This window comes from Rousettus aegyptiacus, unplaced genomic scaffold (assembly GCF_014176215.1).
Source record: "Rousettus aegyptiacus isolate mRouAeg1 unplaced genomic scaffold, mRouAeg1.p scaffold_m13_p_10, whole genome shotgun sequence".
In the NCBI taxonomy this organism is placed as follows: domain Eukaryota; kingdom Metazoa; phylum Chordata; class Mammalia; order Chiroptera; family Pteropodidae; genus Rousettus; species Rousettus aegyptiacus.
Window position 1 is genome coordinate 29,415,037 of NW_023416285.1, and position 26,487 is coordinate 29,441,523.

The 26,487-nt window shown below is 34.1% G+C and overlaps 1 protein-coding gene and 1 pseudogene across 3 annotated transcripts in view; one reads left to right on the plus strand and one right to left on the minus strand.

Annotated features, from left to right (window-relative positions):
• The window catches only part of SLC9B2 (solute carrier family 9 member B2), a 49,097-nt gene that overhangs the window by 12,081 nt on the left and 10,529 nt on the right, over positions 1-26,487 (plus strand). The window contains exons 4-13 of one of the 3 annotated variants that reach the window (XM_016159045.2): positions 2,979-3,149; positions 5,060-5,202; positions 6,065-6,192; positions 6,895-7,070; positions 10,421-10,527; positions 12,361-12,510; positions 16,946-17,054; positions 20,013-20,149; positions 23,349-23,572; positions 24,575-25,145. In XM_016159045.2, coding sequence (XP_016014531.2) covers positions 2,979-3,149; positions 5,060-5,202; positions 6,065-6,192; positions 6,895-7,070; positions 10,421-10,527; positions 12,361-12,510; positions 16,946-17,054; positions 20,013-20,149; positions 23,349-23,570 — 1,343 coding nt within the window. In that variant the 3' untranslated portion in view covers positions 23,571-23,572; positions 24,575-25,145. Of the gene's footprint in view, positions 1-2,978; positions 3,150-5,059; positions 5,203-6,064; positions 6,193-6,894; positions 7,071-10,420; positions 10,528-12,360; positions 12,511-16,945; positions 17,055-20,012; positions 20,150-23,348; positions 25,146-26,487 lie in introns of those variants that run through there. The other 2 variants (XM_036227651.1, XM_036227650.1) reach the window with 2 other exon arrangements.
• LOC118609097 lies at positions 19,319-19,436 on the minus strand (annotated as a pseudogene).

Consider the following 26,487-nt stretch of genomic DNA (forward strand, 5'->3'; position numbering starts at 1 on the left):
GAAGTGGAAAACTCCTAATTCTACCTTTCTGAATTTAGTATAAAATTGGGTTTATTCTGTGATAAAGTAAAATTTAGTAGCTGGAAATTCCTGCTTTTCCCTTATACCTCTAATACTGAATAGAAATTTCAGGCTTTATAGCCAGTTGGAAAATGCTAAAGGCCACTTAGTTATTTTACTGTGATAGCATCATAAACCTAGAAAATCTGAAATAATTCTGTAAGGGTTTAATGGGACATTGAATTTGATCTCTATATGGTAGACAAAACTTGGTGAATAATCTTTTTACTTATACCAATGAAAACATCTGAAAAAATATTTCAAGTCTCTTTAAATGAACCTTTTATCTGTCAAGAAAACAGGAAATCGTCAGACACCAAAACAAAGTATAAGTAAGATAAAGAAGTACTCAACCTGGCTTTTACCCTGGAGTCTTCTGCAAAACCCCAATGAACTTGAGATTCATTTAAAGGAGTATAGGAAGCTATGCTAGAGCCTGCCTGGGTTAGAAGAAATTTAATAGGAGAAATCATTCTCCCTCACCCACATGAAGTTGGAACCCAGTATGATGGTGAATTTAGGGTAAACTTGCCTTGTAGATGCAGCCTGCAACTAAACCTATCTGTCTCAGTTGGGGTGCTGGCTGGGGAGGGGAAAACCTCCACTAAAAATGTGTAATTCATGCTGATTTGTGCTCCAAATTTGCAGAAAAAATAATCAAGCTAAAAGTATGTCTACAAGCAGTCCTGAATTATAAACTTCTAAGCACATGGTAGAAGCGAATTCAGATCCTATCTGGCAAAACTCACATTCAACTTAAGGCTCCAACAATTTTCAGAGATAAAGTTCCAAGGAAGAGGTCACTATCACGAAAATACAAACAAAAATCACAACATGCACAAGGAAACAAATTTTGGAAATTTTGCTTTTTCACAAAATAGAATATAAAATATTTTTGATATCCATAAAGAAGTTAAGGAAGAGATAGCAAATATGAGTGCCCAACATGTAACTATTTTAAAAATGAACAAATATTTAACAAGAACCAAACTGAATTTCTAGAAATGAAAGATATAGTACAATAATTGAAATTGAAAACTCAGTGGCTGGATTAGGCAGCAGATTGAGTGAAAAGATAATTGGTGAACTAGCTAATAGATCCGAAGAGCTTATCTAGAACACAGTACATACAGACATAGATGGAAAATATGGAAACTAGGGTTAGCAACAGGGAGAAAAGAGTGTGACTATCTAATCATATTTCCAGAAAAAGAGAACAGGAAGAATGGGGAAGAGGAAATATTTGAAGAAATAAAGACTGAGAATTTTCTAGAATTGATGAAAAGCATAAAAACTAAGCAAGCCAAGCAGAAGCCATACCTAAACACAACATACTTAAAAACAGCCAAAGAAAAATGCTCTAAAGGAGCTGAAATTAAACTGAAAATTAAAATTAGCAATAGTGAAAGCCAATAAAACAAGGGATAATATTTTCAAGGAATTCACAGAAAGTAACTCTTAACCTAGAACTGTATACCCAAAAAACTTTTAAAAATGAGAATAAAGATAATTTCAGACAAAACAGAATTTGCTACCAACAGATTCTAAAGTGAAATATAGCATACTCTGCTACAAAGTGTTTGTGTACCATGAATCAGCTCATATGCAATGGTAAATAGGGAATTATATCAGTGTAATATGTAATTTGCATTTTTATATTAATAATGTTACATCATCAAGCAATAGAAGTGAATGCAAAGTGAATTGAAAACCAAAAAAAAAAAAAAAAAAAAAGGTAGGTATATGCTTTCCTACAATTAAAGATAAAGGCTTACTAACACAAGGACCTTTTAAAAGCTGAAATCCCTGTGGAAGAGCTTTCTTTTCAGGCACTTACTTGCTGATTTTAGGGACTTCAAAGACTTTTGAACTTTCCACAACATTAAGCTGTCTAATAAAGAAGCTGATAGTACAGGTGAAGAAGCTGCCGATACTTTTCTCTCAGTTAATAAAAACAAACATTAAAACAACATTTGATTGTTGGAGAAGACTACAATCTGGATCAGATTTCGATGCAACTCCTCTCTATCTAAAACAAAGCCCTCAAGATTCTACATCTTCTAACTGAAAGTGTGGTTCCAGGATTTTAGGCTGTGAAGAAGAGAGTGGGAGATCCAAATGTCAGTGGAGATTTAACTGTTGGTATTTGTATTAGGATTATTGTTTTTGTTAGTGCTTTGGTCACAAATTTTGAGTTTTAAGTGGTTTTCTCAACTCTTATTTTTCCATGAGCCTTTCTATGTTTGGTGTATAATTTTGTATAACACAAGGTTTTCAAATAGAGAAATGTATTTCACTTTCTAAAACATGCCTCTACTAAAGGGAATACTTTAGGCAACAAAATAATTGTCGCAGATGAAAAATGTGGGGTGCCATAACGAATGATAATTTAAAAAATAGGTAAACATGTGGGTAATTCTAAATGAACATTGACTATAGAAAAGAAACAATAATGTTTAATTCAAAGCAGGACTAAAATACTGGAGTGTAATTGTTCAAGGATTCTCATGTTCCTGTGAAGACGGTAAAGATAGTGGTTATTTCTCTTTTTAATATTAACTAGTGACATAGTTATGGTAAAATTATTTTTAAAAATAAGGAAATGGTTAAAAAAAATCAAGATAGTATTTTTTTTTTCTGGCAACATGAAGGGAGATGGAGAATGGGATTAGGAAGAGCACATTGGTGGATTCAAAACCACTGGTAATATCCTGTTTCTCGAGATGGTAATTACCCAGTTGTTCATATTACTGATGTTCTTTAAAACTTATACATGGTTATAAGTATTTTTATACGTACTCAGTATTTATTTTAAAACTTTTTAGATTATATTAAAACTTTTATATGACAACTTATTAATAGAAACTTATTTATATGACAACTTATTAATAGAAACCAGTTTTTCTGGTTTATTTCAGTTACCATTGTTGTTCTTCTGTGGGCTGTAGTTTGGTCAATTACTGGCAGTGAATGCCTTCCTGGAGGAAACCTATTTGGAATTATAATCCTTTTTTATTGTGCCATCATTGGAGGGAAACTTTTGGGGCTCATTAAGTTACCTGGATTGCCTCCATTGCCTCCTCTTCTTGGTAAGTGCTAAACATGTCTGTTTTTTTTCCAGAGTAAATTATATTTAAAAAGTAGTATTGAAGGTTTAAGAGATAAAGGCATAAACTATTTCTATATTTTCTGTGCTAGAGCTAAAAGCTGTGAAACTTTGAGTTTTTTGAGCCAGTTCTTTAACATGGCGATTTCAAAAAGCTAAATTATGTATACTTACAATTGTATAACTTGCATTAAACACAAGAACAGTAAATACTCAAAACAGGTCAATTCATATTATCATACTACATTTCTCCTTATCTCTGTTCTTGAGCTTATGGAAATACCGTACAATGATGTGCTGGTAATACCATGTTGGTAGCTTAACATGGGCCATGGTGGAAGTATCTACACTACAGAAATCAGCAAATGCTACAAATCATATATATTGGATATATTGTAAGTTACTCATGTCATTGATACACGAGTGAAGTTCTAACAAGAATTTTTATCTTATTCATTAACATAAATAAAAATATCAACCAGCATTCATGGTGACACTATACTCGTTCATTAGTGATGTGAGTGACTTCTTGGCTAATTTTTTTCAATAAAGATTTGCTTCAAAATAACTTGAGAGTAGACGAAATAAAATTGACCATACATTGATAATTTTGGCATAGTTTAAACAACTTTATAATACAAATTAAGGGGAAAAAATAGTTAACAAAGAAGACGTTCTTCACAACCAAGAGAGCGAGGCCCCCATGGGCTTACAAGCAGGAGAAAAACACCTCCCAAATCACAGTCAGGTGGCCAGGTCAATCCAGCTCATTTGCAAAAAGGATGGTGTCCCAGAGAAATTGTTTTCACATTAATTTTGGGAATAAAAATGCTTTCCCATTTCCCCTAAAACTCCTAAAGAAACTGTTAACATATTTTTGAGTTCTTATGAGATTATTATTCCTTTTGATTTCAAGTAGTTCTATGCTATAGTCAATCTAAGACTGGTTTTGATCCACGTTTTAAGTTTCAGTACATTACTATTGACATTTTAATGAAATGTAAGGTTAGTGCACTATTTTTGGTCAGAAATTCATCAATATCTATAAGAATGGTATATATCTATGCCCTGGATTCTAACATTTCCACTGCTAGGAGTTATCCTGTGTAAATTCTTGTACAAACCTATAAATATCTAAGCTCTATAGAATAGGGGACATGTTGGCCTAGCTCACCTCTGTATTACCAGGGTATCAGAAGGGTCTGCAGATTGTAGGTGCTTAATAAATACTTGGTGTATGAACTGGTCCATTACTGGTCCCAAAATTATGATATTTCTAAACAGTGAGATACTGTTGCAACTATTAAAGAATAAGGTAAATATATATATATATATATATATATATATATATATATATATGAGTCACCAGCTGACATGACAGTCAATCCATTTCATCATAATTCACTTCTAAGCCTTTGCAAAGCAGGTTATGTGCTTTTATGAAATTATCTGGTTTGAAGTTAAAATAGAGCCCATATAGGTATTTACTAATATTTCAGGTAATCTAGCATAGCAAATAATTTTAGGACCTGTTTTCAATTTGCACACAAAGGGGTGACTGAATTGGGTGTTGTATTAAAACATCTTATATTTAGACTTTGATCACACTTTCTATCTAAATACTACATCTTGTTTTTCAGCTTCAGTCATTTAAGATTATTAATTATTCCAATTTATCATTTTTATCTGTGAATTAAAAGATTTTCTTAGCTCCTCTATTTTGTCATAGTATTTTAATTTTTAATTAAAGTTTAACATAATTTTATATAAGTACTAAGCTAAAGGAAGTGGTTCCTGGAATTATAAGGTAGTCTCTTTCACACCCGAATTGCCAAAAAAATATTTTTTGTATTTGAAAACTAACTAAAAAGTTATTTGACTTCTCCATTCTAGGCATGCTGCTTGCTGGGTTTCTCATCAGAAATATCCCTGTCATCAGTGATAATGTACAGATCAAGCACAAGTGGTCTTCTGCTTTGAGAAGCATAGCCCTATCTGTCATATTGGTTCGCGCTGGCCTTGGGCTTGATTCAAAGGTACCGAAGTATAAATTTTTAACTGTTGACTAGGGATTTTGTTTTTCCAATGCTGAAAGTATTTAGAATTACTGAGATTTAAGAAATGAATGTGGACACTTTGCGTGGCATTCTCAAGAAGAGAATGAAATTTATTTCTTGCAAGAGTATCCCTAGAAGATTCTCCCATGCTCTTTACTGGAGAAAGGTAGAGTTACTGTCTGTCTGGGGACAGCACCAAGAAGAATAAAATCCCCTCCCTCTTTCTCTGATGAGAAGGCCATAGATATAAATAATGGTCATGAGAGAGAAGGCATAATTTAGGTGTACGAAGCCCTATACAATTGTCTAGGGCTAACTATACTAGCCCAGGAAACTGCCTAATATATAGAATAAGTCTCAGGTATGCTTTTTTTTTTTATGTATGTGTTTGAATGCAGGAATGAATGCTCTTGGGGATGAAGGTCTTTACCCTAGGTTCATTCTCCAGCCACAAATTATATATTAAGCTAACACCAAGGTGGGTAAATCAGCTAGTGTCGTGATTGTGAGCACAGATGCTAGAGCAGCCTTCCTGGGTTCAAACTGAGCTTCACCACTCATTAATTTTATGATCTTGGGTAAATAACTTTAGCTTGTGCCTTTTTTAATGAAGACTTCTAAAAATGGTGATAATAATTTACCTATATCATAGGGTTGCTCTGAGGACTAAATAAGCTATCTCTGAAAAGCTTAGAACACTGAAATGTTTGTTAAAAACTCTTTCTCTGGAAAATTCATCATGATCCAGACATGGTCTGAATACTGAAGAAAAGACAGTTAATGTCATTTTCTCTGAACGTCTTTAGAGTATTATTTTAGTATGTCTATTTTTATATTTCAGGCCCTGAAGAAGTTGAAGGGTGTTTGTATACGATTATCCATGGGTCCTTGTCTTGTGGAAGCATGCACGTCTGCTCTTCTTGCCCATTTCCTGATGGGTTTACCATGGCAATGGGGATTTATACTGGGGTAATGATTTTTCCTTGTCATTTGAACATATGCACGGACATTTAGGACTTTCTCTGATTCTACACAAGAGAATGCATAATAACATTTTCTTAAGAACATCAGAAAATACAACATGGATATTGCAGCATAATGTTGCTATTACTATTCTAGCATATAAATATTATTATTTCAAAATATAGTATATGACGTTATAGGTGCTAACTTTTACAGTGGTTATAATAACCCAAAGTATTGAGGAAGTAAGGGACTTTTACCTACACTCTCTGGTGAGAGAGCTGCTAGATCTGCCCAAAGGATAATAAGTACATCAGTAATGATCAGCAATTAGCACTGGTTTCCTCCTTCTGTCACCATACTATTATGATTATATGATTCTGCTATCTCTTCCTTCCACTGTCAGTTCTTACTTCTAATACAGGCCATGAGAGATAAAAATATATATATAATGTGGTGTGTGTGTGTGTGTGTGTGTGTGTGTGTATGCAACCAAAGTGCTTCCATTTCAGGTTGCCCATGGCCATACTTTGAAAAAGTATTCTTCAGAACCTGTACGTGAAGGTATTTCTGGTTTGGTGCGTCACTGTCATTGGAAAGACTAATTAAAGCATGACCTCTAAACGAGTAAAGGTTATCGTAATTTCAATAGTAGTATTGATGATGAGTAAGGTACAATTGTAAATGTTTAACGTGCTGCCTGCTTAGTTTTGTCTTAGGTGCTGTCTCTCCAGCTGTTGTGGTGCCTTCAATGCTCCTTTTGCAGGGAGGAGGATATGGTGTTGAAAAAGGTGTCCCGACCTTACTCATGGCTGCTGGCAGCTTTGATGACATTCTGGCCATCACTGGCTTCAACACATGCTTGGGCATGGCCTTTTCGACAGGTAAACTGATCAGTTTACTACGTGATGTTCTCTTAAGCTGTAGAGACATAGATTATGATGTTATAAACATGGCATATTTGTTTGATGATTGATTATGGCAAACTAAAATAGAGAAAGCAGCTCTAAGAGTTAGTTCTGTACCTAAAGAGGAACCACTAGCTTCCTATCTTTATTCCCTTCTCCCTCTAGACACAAACTGCTCAGGAAGTATGGGAAATGCATTAAAGGGAAATGCAGAGTAGGAGAGTTTAAAGGAGAACAGTTTCTGTATGGATCTATCTAGGAAAGTTTAATCTTGAAGACTTCACACAGGGATGAGTAGATTTTTCAATGAGCACAAATGATAGCAGACCAAGTGGAAGGAACAACTCTTGTTCTCGCATCTTTAACGTTTTATGGGTAATAACAGTAGTGATTTCAATAAGTATCATTAATAAGTGTCTGGTATGGATTTATTTTGTTTTAAGTAGTAATAAAAAAGGAACTTAAGGCATTTTTTTCTCCCACTGTTATTCAACACCTTATGTCCTTTGGCACAGCACACACCTAAGTTCATTTTTTAATCTATGTCCAAGATTAGAAGATAAGATTTGTAATTTCATATTATTTATAAAATGTAATTTTAGCTAAATTTAACTTCAGACTATTTAGTGGGAACAGAGCTTAAAAAGTTATATATTCCCTCTCTACCCTCTGGTAGTTATCTTACCATTTTGTGATTATATCGATTACCGAGAATCTTACCTGTTCCCATTGTCCCAGTTGTCCCTACATCAAGTCCCTGCCGTGTCTCACTGGTAAATTAATATTATCAAAACATGGCTTTCATAATGCAACTTGCTTGTTCAAGAACCAATGGGAATTCCCTAATAATAAGTCGAATCTTATTATACTGTTTTAACTCTACTGTACCTATCCAAACTTAGTTCTCGGTGCTTTCTTGGTATAAACCTTTAAAACAATGGCGGTTCTCAGCCCCAGCTGCCCACTAGAATTACCTGGGGTGGAGGGCTGTGGGGCGGATTTAAAAAATATTCATATGTGGGCCCTACCTTAGACCGATTAAATCATAACGTTTGGGAATGGAAAATGTGGCTTTAGAGCATTAAAAAACAAATTTCAACCAAGTGAATTTGAAGATCTAATTGGCTTTATTAAGCGATTCATGAATTGGGCAGCGTCCCATTTAGCAACTAGAAGTGCACTATGAGGGGTTATACAAAGTGCAAGATTGTTATAAAAAAAAAAAAAGTAGGGCAAGTTGCTATTAACAAAAGAAAAGAAATTATTTTTAGACCAAAATGCCTTTTTTATGGGGTGGGGTAGACAAGGGTTTATAGATTGCCTATTCCTTCTATAGAGGATGGAGAGAGCCCACATGACAGGAAATTTGAGACTAGTTAATCAAAATTATATTTCTGAGAGGTTGAAACTGCAGTTTAATCAGATATCAGATCTAGGTTTTGTATCATGGCCTTTAACACAGTGACACCATTTTAGTCCTATGATTTTTTCTTTAATAAGAGCAACAGAGTTCGCATTAGAATCACAGGGGAGAAGGGAAGAGGAGGGGCAGGGAGGGCAGTGGGGAGGCTGTGGGTACCTTTAAAAACTTTACTCCTGGACAATGTTCCCTCCACCCTATCCCCTTAAGTGTAGTCCTTAGACCTTTTAATTTGGAACTACATGGAACCTCTTTAAAATGTAGATCCCAAGCCCTGCCAGACCTACTGAATCAGAATTTTCAGAGGTGGAGCCCAAGAAGTCTTTTTTTTTTTTTTTCCCCCAAAAACAACCTTACTATACAAGAGACTGAAAGTAATCAGTTACTTTCTACACATTCTTAGTAAATTATTTACTGTGATAATAATATGTTATTATTACATATTTTGACAGTCACACAATGTCTAACAAAAAGTTAAAGCTAAATAAAGAGTCTGAGCTAAATAAAATTACTACAAAGGTATCGTGTTTTTAAGTAAGAAATATGATGAAATTGTAGGGGAAGAAAAACTGCTTCCCCTCTACCTACTTTAGGTTCATTGGCCTGGGGCCCTTTAAAGACAGATTAACAAGAGATAAAAGGTTTATTAGCATGTGTATTGTGGAGTACTTGGTGATGGGTAATTCAAAGGGGTGGTTAGAATTTGGGTTTATGTAGCATCTTAGCAAAGAATGGTAATTTTTAGAGAATTGCCAAAGGATAAGGACGTTGAGATTTTAGGGGCAGCAGATTGTGGAAAGGCAAATAACTGAGGAAACTAATGGTAGACAGGGCTGGTTTCAGCAAAAATTGTTATGCAGATTCCTCTGGTGCTGTCTCCGAGCTGATGAGGGTCCCTCATTGTATCAGTGGTTAACTCCTATGTCCCCGATAGAGAGGAGGAGAGGTACACCTTTATAAATTTATACCTGGGTTTTAAGCAAATAAAGGGAATGCAAGGAGCTTTTCATGTACCTGTTTCTTCTCAATTGCCTTCAGCTCAAAATAATCCTTATGCCAACTTACATAGTTTGGGATGGCATGTTCTGTATCCTTCACTACAATAACAAGAGATCACAATAACTTGTTAGTACATTTATTCTTAGAATAATAGTGTGTGAAGAAGGGCTTTATGTGTTGAGCAATTTTAATATAATTTTCTATACAGTGTACTAAAAAGTTTTTTTAAATTAAAGTTTCCTAAATTTTTTATGCTATGGAGGAAAATGCAGGTTCTATTTACGTCAATATTTGATATTTCTAAGAAGCTAAGCAAATAAAAAAGACTCTTCTAAGAGCAATTTCAAAAATAATTTCTTTTCAGATTTTCTTTCACAATAAACACTTAACAAGGGGCGAATCCCCCACATTGATTATAGCAAGAAAAGAATCTTGATTTCAATTGCCAAATTCTCAAATTACTGTATTGTGTAATATCAGAGCTACTAAATCAATGTACACTCATTATTTAAAAATCAGGCTCTTAAATAGCAATGTGAAAACTAGGTCTGTCTACTCACCCAGCTTAGGCATATGATATAGCAGAACAAATTAGCTCTGAATCATGAATTTTATCTTTCATTATTTTAGGTCGTTTAAGTAAGTTTTTATGGCAGTCGACATACAAAAAGTACACAAGTCGTAGCTCATGCCTGTTTTGAAATGTATCTCTCATATATGTATACCTTTCTTTTAAAATAGGTTCATTAGACATTTTAAAACATATATTTAAGAATGTGAGAGCAGGAAATATCTGTAAACTTTACCTTCAGTGTAATTTGATGCTTTATTGTTGATGCTTAAAGTTGTCTGTTTATTTATGGATTTAGAGTGCTGCCTGAAGTTTTTCTTTCTATGCATTTTTAAGGCTCCACAGTTTTTAATGTCTTCAGAGGAGTTTTAGAAGTGGTAATCGGTGTGGCAACTGGGTGTCTTCTTGGATTTTTTATTCAGTACTTTCCAAGCAGTGACCAGGTAAAAAAAAAAAAAAAAAAAAAAAAAAACATAATATATGGGAAAGCCATGCTCTAAAATGCCATTGAGAAAACATTCTGCAACACTTTCCTCAAAGCCAATGTGAAGGATAAGACTTAGAAAAACAACCCCCATTTTCAAACTGCTTATTGCTCTGTCGGTGCTGTCCATGAAGAGGACTAAATGTGTAAGATTTTAATGCAGTCCTGAAATTTCTGTTCTCAAATTTATATTCTGTACATTTCAAACTTCACTGTAAAACAAGTAATATCATTCCAAAATGATAGGCTTTACAAGTTTTTAATTCTTTAACATTTATTTATTTTTTATTATTTCCATTTTTATTTACTATTCATAAATTCAGCTAAGTCAAGACACAAAATGGCTTTTGGGGCCCTTTTTCTAGCATCAAAATACCTTAGATTCTAATACTATCAAATAGATAGACCTTAACATTTAATTAAAATATAGTACAATATTTATAACCGAGATCAAAGTTCTTAACTGTACACAATGATTTTTTAATGAGAAATAAATATTTTGTTTGTTTCCCCTATCCTCCTAAGTCTCTTAGGATAGATAAACATAAAAATTGTTTTTTTCTATAAGAATTGGCATTTTGAAGATTTCGGAGCATTTTGAATGGTATTAGAAACATAACTAAAGTAGAAACTTAAGCAAGAAAATTAATATTTCTATTATCGGTATATTGTTTTGAATTTTCTTTGTGCTTTAAAAGATTCTAAGTAAAATTATCTGTAAATGATTTTATGAATTCATAAAAGAAAATGTCAGGATTTTTCTGATTACACAACAAAATAAAGAGAAAAATGATGGCTCACATTTGGTTGCTTATTGTGTATAAAATGATGTGATAAGTATAATAAACTGCCACCCTGTTCAACATGGCAGCTACTAGCTACCTGTGGCTATAACAGATATAGAATATTTCCATAGACAGTGCAGTTATAAAAATTTCCATCATCACTGGATGTTCTTTTGGGAAGCACTGATCTGGTGCAATCCACACAACAACGCCTAATGAGAACACTATTCATATGACCATTTTATTGGTAAGGAAATCAAAGCTTAGAGAGAAGTGACTTGAACAAAGTCACAAAGCTAGAGTGCAGCAGAGCTGGGAATGAACTCAGTTAATTCACCTCCAGAGCCTGCACGCTGCCAAGTCAAGCACTTTTAAAGACCTGTGTGCTTTCTAAAGTGATCAAGAAGTTTAAAAGGCTGAACAGGGAAAACTAAAGGGAGAGAGGTACACATTTCATAAACTTTAAAAATCAACAATAACAAAAAACCTGCTATAGCCTCTTAAAACTTCTTGGTATTCAAGAATTGGAAAGAAAAACCAGGAGAGTATCACATTAAAGAGTAAACAGCAAGCCTAAAAATAATAACAATATCATATGTTTAGCCTTCACAACAGGCCTGTGATGTAACAGCTTTCAAGGAGGAGGAAATAAAACTCAGAGAGTCTAAGGTGCCACACATACACCAATGATGTAAAAGAGCTAGAATTTTAACCCTGGTCTCTCTGGTCCAAACCCCACGTACTTTTTTCTGCTATTGCATTTAGCTCTGTGATATTCTGCATCGACACCTACAACAGAAGCCCTTATTCCTGATAAAGGAACCTATGTTCATACATGTGCTAATTCTACTTTTGTTAAGGAAAGGAAAGTAAATGTTATGTCTTGCAATTATGTGCACAGATACAGGCATTTTTATTTTTCACTAACTCCTGAAGATGGAAATAATTAGTAATTAAAAGTCAGTTATGTGAAATAATTGAGCTAATCAACCTTTTTTCTCCTCCAGGCCCAACTTGTGTGGAAGAGAGCATTCCTTGTTTTGGGGCTGTCTGTGCTGGCCGTGTTCAGCAGCGTGTACTTTGGTTTCCCTGGGTCAGGAGGACTGTGCACGTTGGTCATGGCTTTCCTTGCAGGCCTGGGGTGGACTAGCAAAAAGGTGAAGGGTATTTTAAGTTTTCCTCACAACTATTTTCTGACCAGATTAATTTTTCCTTTCCAGATACTTTCTTAACATCAAATTAATAAATTATTTAACCATAAAAGCTATTTTCTATATACATACAAATGTATGCCCAAATGCACGCACACACACGCACATGCGCGTACACATACACACACATTCTTTTTTTTCCCCTGACATACCAATCTATAACTTGATGTCTTTACTTAAAATATATCATGGCCATAATTCCATGATACCTTTCTTATTCTTTGTAAGTATTGCATTGTATAGCTGTATAATATTAAACCAGTCCCTTACTAACACATGTTTAAATTGATTATAGTTTTCTGCTAAACAAAAAGTTCTTCAATAAAATATCCTTATTTTATACCACGTTTCATAAACTCTGACACTATCAAGTTTAGGAGACAACATTTTTTTGCATGCCACCAAGAAAGAAAAAGAATATTACCAATTCAACTATGACATGACATCCTAATTTCAAAAATCTTTAAATGTAAAAAGAAATGTGTATCTTAAAATCAACAAAATATAGCATATCTTTGAGTTTATCTATAGGATAAACTCCTAGAAGTAGGATTGCTTTATAACAGAGTATGCACATTGAAACTTGATAGTATCAACCTGCTGTTTTAAATAGCTGTACCAATTTATATTCCCACCAACAGTATGTAAGATCTGTTTTTCTGATCTGAGTATGTTCAGTCTTCAGATACGTTGCTAATTGGATAGGTGAAAAATATATGTCATTATTCATCTGATTTGCATTTCTTTATGAGTGAAGCTTATCACCTTTTCATATGTCTACTAGTCAGTTTGTTCGAATGCCTGTGCTAATTTTCCAAAAGATTATTTTGGTTTTTCTTACCAATTTTCAAGACGATTAAGAATATTCATTTTCTTAATGTATATTATGGAAACTAGCTGGTTGCCATTTATTTATTTTAATTTCAAGATACATTTTTGTAGATTTGATCTTGACAGGATCACATGGTATTCTTTTTCATGAAGAATTAAATGTGGGTGACCTAAACTAAATGCAGATATATTATTTCGGAAAACTTGAAGACAATGGTTCAAAATAAGCCCGAAGTAATGACACATGGAAAATACATAAAGGTTATAAATCTTGAGCTTAAATACATAATTACATTCAATTAAATGATCTCTGCAGAGATCTACTAAAGATAGAATTTCATTGTGGGTAAACAGCATTCAGATAGAGAAGGCTTTCACTTTATAAGGGTCTGGTGTAAAGTTAGGACAAGCATAATTGGCTCGAATTGCTTTCGAGAAGGGATGGATTGATAGGGGCTGTCGAGAACCTTGTGTAGAGAGGGTATTGGAGCCACAGAAAAATGGGCTGAGATAGATGGGGCTTTAAGGGAAAGGAGAGAGTCCCTTTGAAGCCCCGCTCTAGGCAGTAGATGGGCGTCTTGGTTTGCTGCCTCATCAGGAGGCTCGGCTCTAAGGCTTATTTCAAGTCTACATTTTTTTTAAAAAGCAAGACCCATATCATTAAATTCTACTTTCTAATTTCAAGTAACTTAACATCTGACAAGAACAAAGCTGAAACATAAACTTGTATATTGAGTACTCTCATCGTCCCTCATCTCTCTGCTGTATTCCATCCTAGCCTGGGCTTCTAACCAATACACCCTGCTCTCTGAAGCCCTCTTGTCTGCTCCTTTGCCCCAGGACCAAGGTCACAGTTTTCACTTAGTGAAAGGATGCTACTGCATTACACTGTGACCCCTTGTTCAACACCTAGGAAGTTAACCTGGCAATAGCGTTTTATAAACCCTCTTTTAACTTCTCAATGATGACGTTTTTTCAGCATTTATAAAAATAAATTGCTAAACAATATATTTTTTAAATAAAGTTTATTTCTGTGTATAAAAGTGGTATATACTTATTATAGAACTTTTTAAAAACTTGTCAGAAATAAAAGGAAAGAAAAAATTTATTCGTAATTCCTCTACCTAAAGACAACAGTTCTGTAAACTAAATATTTTTATTTATTCAACAGGAAAATTCTCAAATATGCTTGTAGTAAATTTCTTCAAATTGAAGTTTACAAGTAAATTCTTTCTGTCACCACCTCTTTAAAAGTCTTCAAAAAATACAACCAATTCATTACATTATATGATCATGGGGAAAAAGAGGGAAGGGAACTAATAAATTTTTATTGCCACTCTGTATGGATCTGTTCCAGGTGCTAAGTGGATATTCTTGTTAAATTAAAAAAAAAATACAAAAACCCTTTTAAAAGTATTACTATTTTCATTTTATAGAGACTATGAGTCAGAAATACTTAAATAACATGTCCAAGGTCACAAAATTCAAAAATTGCACTGGGATTTAAGCTCAGATTTACCTGACTACAAAGTGACTTGTATTACCCTATAATAAATACAACTGTAGCATTATCGTACAAGGAACATTTTTGTATTTGGACATCTATTTGTAACACATACCAAGTATATTAAAAAGATTATACTTCTAAACTTTGCAATTTAAAATTAAGTCTCTAATAAGTTACAGGATAAAAAGTTAAACAGTGGAAAGGAACCATATAATTTGAAATAGAACATAAAAGTAGTTCTAGCATGGGTGAGACTAAAGCCTATTACTGCAAGTGGGCATTAACTATGAGCACGGAAAAACAAAGGATTGGGAAAGGGAAACTTTGATCAGTTCTAATTACACTATTCTTCAGAAAAACTATAATATGGGTGGTATAGAAAAGACTGTTATAAACCAAACAAAACATCTTTGCCTGCATTTGTCTTAACTTTGAACTGCCTGAAGCTGATTATATAGAAGGTCAACATATTTCCACAACCCAAAGAGAAATCTAGGAACATTTTTTTTTTCATATTTATCTCCAGTTACTCTCTTATGTATGTCTCTTCATCTACACACACACACACACACACAGCTACACCATAAGTTTTTTTAAAACTATTTTCTTACAGCTATACATTTAGGTTACTTCTAGCCTCTGGTTTTAACAATCTTACAAAGGTTGATGTTATTAAAATTTTTTAGTGTATTTTCCAACTTTTTAATGTATTTTAGGCCCTGTCCCCAAAAAGATGGTATATCATTTTAGTTTATGTTTCTATGATTACTGAGTTTTAGCATCTTATTTTTGGTCACTCAAGTTTCTTCTTTGAAATATTTGTCCATACACATTGCCCATTTCTATTAGATTTGATGTCTTTTTCTTATTGACTAGATATTGCTTCTTACTCTGTTGTACTTAGTACAGATATTTTCTCCTGGTTTGTCACCTTTTTTTTTTTTTTTTTTTTTGCCATAAACGTTTCAGTATTACTATAGTCGGTTTTGTCAAATTTTCCTAAGGTTTTTGCATTATGTGTTTTAAAGTTAGTACTTATATCAATTAGGGTCATGTCAGGAAAGAGAAATCACATAGTAACTGGAATACAGAAAGTTTATTATTAACCATACTGGGAAATCAGATAACAAGGTATTGGCTTGTAAGATACCCCTAATGAATATAGGAATAGCAGCTATAAAACCCTAAAGCTGAGATAGAACACCCCTTTCCTCCTCCACCACCACCACCACCACCACCCAACTCTGGCGACCTGGGCTACAGGAGGAGCCTGGTGCTGTTGGATCCTGCTGGAGGACCCAGTGAAACCAAGAGGAAGAACATCTTCCTCTGGCAGGGTCACTTCAGCAATGTCTGCTGATAAAACATGATGTGATGCCAGCTAACAAAAGAGAAATGTTTAAAGTGTCCAGCTCTATTTTCTGCAGAGCAACAATGAAAAAAACCAGTAGGGCAATAAATCAATAGCTGGCATAGCACTTTACTATACCGGTATTTTATTTTTGTGTGTAATTTGAAATAACTTTAAATAATATTTTTTATAAAGATAAAATTGGCAACAACTTAAAGTTCCATCAGTAAAGAAATGCTTAAATAAACTATGGTATTTCTATACCATAGATTTCTATGCAGCAATACTAAGGTACATATCTAGATATATGTACTAATAAAAGATCTCTAAGTCACACTGTTGAACGAAAATAACAAAATTTTAAACTATGAAATAAAACTAAGTATTACAAAATGTACACACCACGTATTCAGAAGTAGAAGTTCTCCTAAGATTACTTTATAGGACTGTTTATAATTAACATCCATTTGCAAAGCAACAGTAAAGTACTCATATAATATTTTTAACTGTGTTAGAAATATCTTTATGCGATATTTTGCTCCATTCTAACTAACCTCTTATTTATAAATGTCATACAAATTAAGCCCATCTCGGGTCAAATTGACTCAAATTTCAAATTAGCAAAATTCTTAGAACTTGTAACTTTACATAATAAAAATATGTGTGTGTGCACACATGTGTGTTTCTTTTAGGCAGAGGTTGAAAGAATTATTGCAGTTGCCTGGGACATCTTTCAGCCCCTTCTTTTTGGACTAATTGGAGCAGAGGTATCTGTTGCATCTCTCAGACCAGAAACTGTAGGTAAGAATTTCAAAGTAATACTTTTGCTAAAATCAACTCTTTTTTATATACAGTTGAAATATCTTTAGTAGGTATTGTTCGGTGTTTCCCATTGCCACATTATATAAAAGTTTAATAATGATATAAAACTTTTAGAGTAGTTAGAAAATAATGTTTGCCAGTCTAAGACAGAAAATTTTATATCTTTAATATTGTTCCTTGTAAAGAAAAGTAACACTGCTTAGTACTATCAAAAACTGCAGGCCTTGAAATTTTTTTCCAAGAATAAGAGTATTCATCTAGCCTTGTTCTAATCAAGAGCCAGAATTTTAAAGGTAACTAGTGAGTTCTTTTATCCATTTATGCATTCAAAAGCCATCATATTAAAAATCTCTTAATTCATAGCACTGCACTTAAAGTTAATTCACACATATATACTCATTATTTCCTCCTTTTCTCGCATCGTGATATTCTCCATCCATCCTAGGGATCCTTCCCCTGCCATCCTCCTTCTGAATCTCACACATAGATTCTTCCCCTTTTCTCACATGTCTTCAAATATACTTTTCAGTTTTCTCCTCTTCAGAATTTAAACAGACTCTAATCTCTCCTATCTTAAAATAATATCCTTCCGTTCTAATACATGCTACAGCATGGATGAACCTTGGGAACACTATACAAAGTGAAATTAGCCAGTCACAAAAAGACTATTACTATATGATTTCATTTTTACGAGGTATCCCAAATATTCAAATTAGTAGAGAGAAAAAGTAGAATGGTGGTTGCCAGGGTTTGTAGGGAGGGGGAAATGAGGAGTTGTTGTTTAATTAAAAGTTTCAGTTTTTGCAAGACGAAATAGTCCTGAAGATTAGTTGCACAAAATTGTGAATGTTTAACTCAGTGCTACTGAACTGGACACTTAAAAATGGTTAAGATGATAAATTTTATTATGTGTATTTAACTACAATTAAAAAGTATCCTTTCTCCATTTTACTGTCCCCTTCACCTACCACTCTACCCCTCCATTCCTCTTTCCAAACTTGTCCAAAGAAGTAACCAGATCTCCCTTTTCCATTTCAACTCTCATTCCTTTATTTAATACGTTTCAGTCCAGCTTCTGCCCCATCACACCACCAGCCCCGCTCTGACCAACCTTATATGCTAAATCCACTGAATAGCTGTCTGTTATTTTATTTGATCTCTCAGCAACACTTGGTGCTATTGACCTCTTTAAAACACTTTTTACGTTGAATTCTGAAAATTCATATTTTCTAGTGCCTTTTAATTCCTTCTTTCCACTATATGTGGCTTAAATGCTACTCTTTATCTAAGTTTCTTCCAAAGCCTATATACTACTAACTCTACATCATGTCTCTGAGTTCATCTATACTCAGGGGCTTTGATTATAAACTACATACTTCTAAAATCTTTTTCTCTAACTCAATATATGCAGTTGCTAATTGGACATCACCACTTATAAATCCCACAAATCTTCAGACTTAGTGTGTCGAAAGCTTCCTCATCATCCTCTCCCCAAACTTTCGATGTTCTCTCCTGGGAATGGTATCATCTCTTGTATCTTGTACTTCAGGCAATAAGATACAAGAAAATCTGTCAACCTGGGAGGAATACCTGTCCCCAAACAGCCACAGAACTTTTCTATAAAGAAACCATATTGCAGGTTCACAACAGATCCTCCAGCAATATCTATCTGGTGTTTTACAACCTTTGAACTTGAGAAATTTATTTATCCTTTCTGAATTTCATTTTTTTCAACTGTGAAATGAGAAAAATTGCCCCACAGGTTATAGAGATTAAGTAAAGCAATGAACTTAAGGCTTAATGTAGAACATGGCACAGAGTAAACACTTAACAAGTGTTACTTTTTTAAAAATCACCTATTACTTAGCAGTCACCTTAGCTGAGCCTTTCTCAGATTCAGTAGCCTGCAGTGGCCCTTTCACAATCCCTTATTTTGCTAATCAGGATGAATTTATAATTATCAGGAAAGGATTTTAAAGGACCGAATGAAGTCCTGTACATGTGAACCAGGGCTAGTGGGCAGTGAGTGTATACACCCAATATGGTAAAACAGATGTATACTGTCAGTGTCTATTTTGATTGATCAGTGCCCAACCAACTCTATTCTGATTGGCTGATTGTCTCCATACTTCCCGTTAAATTTTTTTATTTTTTTAAATTTTTTTTAGGTGAGGCAACCCTTGGTCGACCTCACAGATTGTGAGGGCCTTGTCATCTTACAATCCCTTATTTTTAATTTTTTATGCCTACAGCACCTGGTCTTCCTAGTGGTCTCCCATCCAAGTACTAACCAGACCCGACTCTGCTTAGCTTCCTAGATCAGACAGGATCAGGCTTATTCAGGGTGGCATGGCCATAGACTAAATACTTTAAATATCACCTTTAGCCTTATACTCTGTAAAGAATTCTCAACCATTTTGGTGAAAATGTTAATTTTTTCTTCTTCTTTCTCTCTTACCAGTATGTTTATACTATACTTACCTTATAGTATATTAATTTGTTGTTTGTGTTTCTGTCTTCCTCTGACTTTGAAATTCATAGAAGCAAAATCTGTACATTATATTTTTTATGTACCCAGTATCTAGTCCAAATCCTGTCATGCATAGTTATCATTTAATAAATTCTTGTTGAGTAAACACATGGAAGTATAGTTTTTGCTATAAAGCATAAGAGAAGTAACACTCAATTCTCCATTGTAGAAACTCCAATATATTTAGTTAATTTCTCATTTTAATCTAGGGAATATACCTTCTTTTAAACAAATGATTTGATTGAGACTTAATATTGATGTTTTGATAAATTATGCCTAACCATTGTTGTCTTTTAAACTTTTTAATATTTAGATTATTCTGTTGATAGTATTTTGAACTAATAGCCATGAGATTCAATTTCTCCCGCAGTATTTCATTATGTCTAAAAATGAATTATTTTTTACAGGCCTGTGTGTTGCCACCCTGGGCATTGCAGTATTGATACGAATTTTGACTACATTTCTGATGGTGTGTTTTGCTGGTTTTAACATAAAGGAAAAGATATTTATTTCTTTTGCATGGCTTCCGAAGGCCACAGTCCAGGTAATGATGGATAGCAATTTTATGATGGGTAGGGTGGTTTAGCATTTTAACTCCAACTTCTGAAATTTTACATAAGAGGGTTTATTCAAATTTGGTGAAAATAAGTAATTGAAATTTGATTTATGAAAAGCATTTATACTAATCTACACTTTAAAAGTTTTATTTTTGGTAAAGTGATTCTTTAAATATGAGAGGGCATTTAAATTTATTTAGATCACAACAAAAATTCCAATAAATTCCCACACTACTAGTAACTATATGCCAGATTTTGTGTGGCCGCGGGCTTGGGCATTATTCCAGAGAATTTTTTTTTTTCCATTAGACTTTCAAAAATGTCTGAGACATAATAGCTAAAAATACAATGAGATTAATATAGTCCTATAAGTGGAATAGTTTCTCCTTCATAGTATCTTTAGCCTTCACATTACTTTTAGTAACTTTAGTAGGTAAAATATAAGAATAATCACTCTAGTAGCTTTGATATGAAAGATTTGTTTGTAAACTTTCCTGCTATTAAAGCAAATTTTAAAATAAGGAGAAATTATCTAGGAAATGTTGAATAATATATGTTCTATGGAGCAAGTCTTATATAAAATTTTCTTTTTTCACCTTTTGTCACTGCACAAGAAACAAGACTTCTTTTTTTTTTTTTTCTATGTTAGTTGTTTTTCAAACTTGTTTTATTCAGGCAATATTATAAGAAATATTTTTTTTCAAGTAATATTTTAATTGAGGTGTAACAAATGCTTAGAAGAGAACACAAGTCATCACTACACAGCTCGATGAATCATAAAGGAAACACAAACCAGGACAAGAAATAGATTCTCCTACATCCAAATTGCTCCACTAATGCCCCTTCAACAACATAAAGGGAACCATTTTCTTGACTTCCATCCACATCAACAAGGTTGCCTGTTTTTAAACTTTATATATATATATATATATATATATATATATATATACACCATCTTGTTATTAACTAAGCAATATATAAATATTTGTTAATTCTTATATAATGAAGTGAGTGCTGTTATCCACAATTACTAAAATTACTATATGACTCTTATATGCTTTGCGGTTCTATCTTTTCAATTCTTTCCATAGCACACATTTAGATAAAAGTAAATGATTGATTCAATAGTTTCCAATTACTATTTGAGCAATATAATTTTTCTTCTGTTCATTCTTCTTTGCAGCTAGTAATTATTTAAGATAAAGAAATATATTACACCAGTTAAAAACTTTGGCTTTAAGATCAGGTTTCAGACCCCAACTTGATTCTTATTATCTGCATGACTCTAAAACAATTACTCAATCTTTTTGAACTTCACCACTAAAATGCGGATGTTTCCTTTTATCCAACTTGTTAGTATTGGTACATAATATAAATAAGTAAAATTAATGCTGAGTATCTCTCTCTGGGTGTTTTCTCACATTTATAGTCTAATTTACTTAATTTCCCTTTTTTAAAAAATTAAAAATTATTGAAGAAATATATTTTAAATCACAACTCAGCATGCATACAAACCCCCAAAGATACACACACGTACACATACACACACAACAGAAATTGAAAGAGAAATTATACAGTTGGCACTTCAACAACACAAGGGTTAGGGGCACTGACCTCTACCCAGTTGAAAATCCACATATAACTTTTGATTCCCCCAAAACACAGTCATCCCTTAGTATCAAAGGGCATTGGTGCTGTGACCCCCTGTGGATACCAAAATCCAAGGAACAGTGCATACAGCCCTCTGCACCCGCAGATTCTCAACTGGAAAATACTATTTTTGATCCATAGTTGGTTGAATCTACAGCTGCAAAACCTGGAGATATGAAGGGCCACTGTATAGTTATTGGAAAAAAAATATATGTATAAGTGGACCCAGGTAGTTCAAACCCATGTTATTCAAGGGTCAACTGTACATCATAATATGTGCAGTTCTTGCCAAGAATTCATGAAATGTCGAATTAGCAATGGTACCAGATAACCTGCAATAACAAAGAACCCTTAATACAGGGACGAAATTAGATAGATTTTTTTATTTCTCACCAGCAGTCCAGCATGGGGATTCCAGAGCTGGCAAGGTGACCACTATCCTCAGCATGTACCTTTCATCCATAAGTCCAACTCTCACTATTTCTCATCTAGTGGGAAGAGGGGAAAGAATAAGGTACAAGTATCCATTTCTTTTCAGGGAACAACTTACAAATAGCACATGTTACTTCCACTGAGCTCTCAGAGGCCAGAACTTAGATACACAGCTTCTTGTTGCAAAGAAGACTGAGAAAAAAAAAGTCTCTGTCTGTACAGACATGTGATCAGCTTAAACTCAGGAGTTCTATTATAGAAAGGAAAAAGGATATTCAGATATTTGTGGGCAATTAGTAGTCTCTGCCGTTGTGTCTCGTGCACACTGATATTTTCTCTTCTGTTTCACTGTCCTAGAAGATACCATTGTTGTGTTCTGTGGAACAAGGGGATTGATTCATATGTTATTTTCCCATGTGTACTAATATTAATATTGCCTTTTGGCTCTAAAAGAAAATGAGAATTTTTATAAGACTTTCCAGTGGATAAACTTTAAACGAAACATTTTACCAACTCATGAGGCAAAGAATTAACCAAATATCTAATATGATTAACCTCAAGTTTTGAAGGTGCCTGCCACTTTTTAAGTTTCACGATGCTTAACAATTGGTTTAGACTATGAAGCAATACATATTCTTAAGTTGTTGTCTTTTAAAATTTCACAATATGTATCTGTACGTTTTTTTCAGTAAGTATCACTTTATTTTTTCATCTTGTTCTTTCTTAATTCCAAATTCCTAAAGATAAAAGAATGAGATGACCAACAACTCTCATCTTTACTCAGGAGAAATTTAGTATATAGAATCATGTTATAGTTAATATAATGAGCCTGTGTTTGCCTTATATTTTGAAATATATTTGCCTAATATTGTTGTAAACTCACCTTATGCAAATAAGTACATGTGAATCATCATTCTTTTCCCATGTGAGGGCAGGAAGAGTTTTCAAACAATAAAAACCAAGCTCAGTATACTTTAAAAGAAGACTGTTCAACTTTCTCAGTTGAACAGAAAAACAAGCAATGTGTTTTTGCAAGTGATAAAATAATTCACCTTTTTTCTATGTGCTTATCTTGTTTCCAACTTTACCCTTAAACTTTTATAGGCTGCAATAGGATCTGTGGCTTTGGATACAGCAAGATCACATGGAGAGAAACAGTTAGAAGAATATGGAATGGATGTGTTGACAGTAGCATTTTTGGCCATCCTCATAACAGCCCCAATTGGAAGTCTACTGATTGGTTTGCTGGGCCCCAAGCTTCTCCAGAAAGCCGAACATCAAAACGAAGATGAAGAAGTTCAAGGAGAGACTTCAATACAAGTTTAGAGGTGAAAAGAGAGAACACAAATTATGATTAGAAAGCTGTTACCAGAAGCTATTTTTATCAAGATGGATATTGAGATATATAATGTTAAACTAAAAATGTAATAGAACCAAAAGTGTGGCTGTTTTTTCAAACAGCATTTTTAGCCATTGCCCTTTCCTTGTGAACGATAATATTCTACATCTCCAACCTGATATCTCTACCTTCTGTTTTTTTTTTTCCCAAATACCTCCTTGCCATATATCTTAATTTTATAGGGATACATACACTTCAATGTGCTACCACAATTTAAAAATTAACAGGGTAAAGACCATAATCTTGTTCAGCTTGCTCTAACTTATTGTCACAGCTTCATGATTATTGGTCACCTAGCCTCCCATGCCATGAGTTGGTTTTGGCTCCTCATTTCTTTATTTTGTTTTTAAATACCGTAATGCAATCTCTCACCAATGTCTACCCTCACTTTCCCTGCTAATCTGCCTCTTCTCCACTTCTACTCCTCTCATTGTAACTGATTGATCCCACCAAAATTTTAAAGTATACAAAGTATCTTCATTGGTTCTTCCTCTTGCACCTATTCAGATGACAAAAGACCTCATCCTATCTCCTAGCTGGTTACACAGAGTCACTCATTTAAGTAGCCTGTCTGAGTTTGCCTCCCCCTGAGGAGCGCTTTGTCCAGCCCTTTCTTATTTGTTTCTTGTGACCCACAGCTTCATGCTCTTCCTGTTCTTGAGGTGAGAGATAACTAAATTTCAAATCTATGTCAACTCATGAATATCATATTCATCAGGGTAATGTTAGCTGCTATAATGAAGAAACAAAAAATACAATACTTAGAAAATAGAAATGTATTTTTCTTGAAACTGGCTGACTAGTTGATGCTGACTGAGTTATTCTACTGATGAGGTAATTCAGAGACTCACATCCATTCGTCTGGAGGTTTTGCCATGGGCTAGCTTAGGACACAGGTTAAAGATGGATCTCTCCCATGTCTTGTTTCTAGCACTCAGGAAGAAGGAAAAAAGAAATTCCAAGACAAGCAATTTATTTTCAAAGGACGTGATGTGAAAAGACTGAGAAACAGTCACACCAGCTGTGAAAAGACTGAGAAACAGTCACATTCCTAGGAGGAAGGAAAGATCAGATTTGGGAGCCAGAGGTACCATGGTGTTGGGAGTACCATCACTTAGTAGCATATTCTTGCATTTTAACAAGAGCTTTCTAAAGATCGTACCTTTAACAAAAGAATGACTTCCGTGGCAGGAATGTCAGACATTGTGATATGCTAGCAGAGATGATACTAGAAGGAAGACTTATCTGTATAGGTCACACTTTTTCTCACTCAACAAACCATCTCTGCTTTTGTGTATCACCCATAAGTTTTCCTTTATGCTAGGTCAACTACTGCCTGGTTGCTGGAATAATCATGTTCAAATATAGTTTACAGCTTTCATCATGTCTTTTGTATACCCGAATCATTTATTACTTAATTGTTGTAGCCCATCTAAACTCTTTACTTAGGATTCAAAATTCTATCTAATCTTGAAGTAGATATTAAATATGTATTAAATGAATGGATTCTGAATATTTTCATCCCACCAAACTAATCTGCATAAAACCTGTCTCCTCCTCTGTTATCATTAGACTACCATTCCTGCCCCTTTTACCATGACTTTTACCTTTGTTCAAAACTAGCTTAATTTTTATTGAGCCAACATAATATGAAGCCATAACAGGCTTCATTTTTATGTCAGCCTGACTCTGGTTACTGTGATACTGTATTCCCTTACTGCATATGTTCTCAATTTGGACTGGATAATTTATACCAAAGTTCAGATGGATGTTCCAAACTGAACTTCATTAGTTAAGTCACCTAGGTGGTCGCACCATAAACTTACTGTTCATCTGATTCTCTACTCTCATAGGCTCTGAAACTAGAGTCATTCAACAAATATTCACTGAAAGCCTTTGGTGATCCAGTCACATCATTAAGACTAATGTTTTTGTCCTTACGGATCTAACAGTCTGATAGAGGATATAGACAATTAAACAATAGACTGCAAAATAGTACAGTGCTATTATACAGGAGATACAGGAGTGCTAGGGAGGTCATGGTGGAAGCACCCAATCAATCCAGAGGGGGACACAGTTTAGGCACAGCTTCAGAGAAAGTAGAGCCTTAGCTCGGACATGGGTGGAAATTAGGACTTAATCAGCAAAAGGCATGTGAGATGGAAGGGTGTTGCAATTAGTACTGGTTCCCACGTTCACCAGTAGTTTTTCTCCAAGTTGCAGACTTTGAAAACTTATACAAAAATACGGTTAGTATAAATAAATGAGAATATTGTTATACATATTCAAGGCCCCAAAGAATTAGAAATTCACAAAGTGCAGAAATAATTAAAGAGCCCATTAAGCCACTGCCAATAGCTTGTTTCATCTTGCTTTCCTACTTCTTCTCCTCAGTGGACAGCCACCATCTAAATCTTTAAGACTCTCTGTCCAGAATTAGCCTCTCCAGAGCTCACCATTTGAAGTCTCAGGTCTGTCACCACCCTATCTATAAGTCAGAGCTCTTGACTTGGTTGGTGATCTCCAAGTTAATTTGATATGGAGTACTGACTCAGGCCAACCAAACTTACCCCACCCCAACCACAGAAACAATTATTTTATATTTGAGTCCTTGAAAGAAGGGTGTATACACCCCATACATATGTCTTTAGTCATAATCCTTTTTTTTTTCAGTTTATTTACATGTTTATCTTCTATTAGATCAGCTAATTGGGAGTGGGAGCCTTGTCTTGGTCATCTTTGAATCCTCCTCAGCACCTTGTACAGAACATGGAACACAGTAGGCATTTAGTAAATGTTTGTTGACTGAATCAATGAGGGGATCCTCTTCCAGAGTAGAAAACT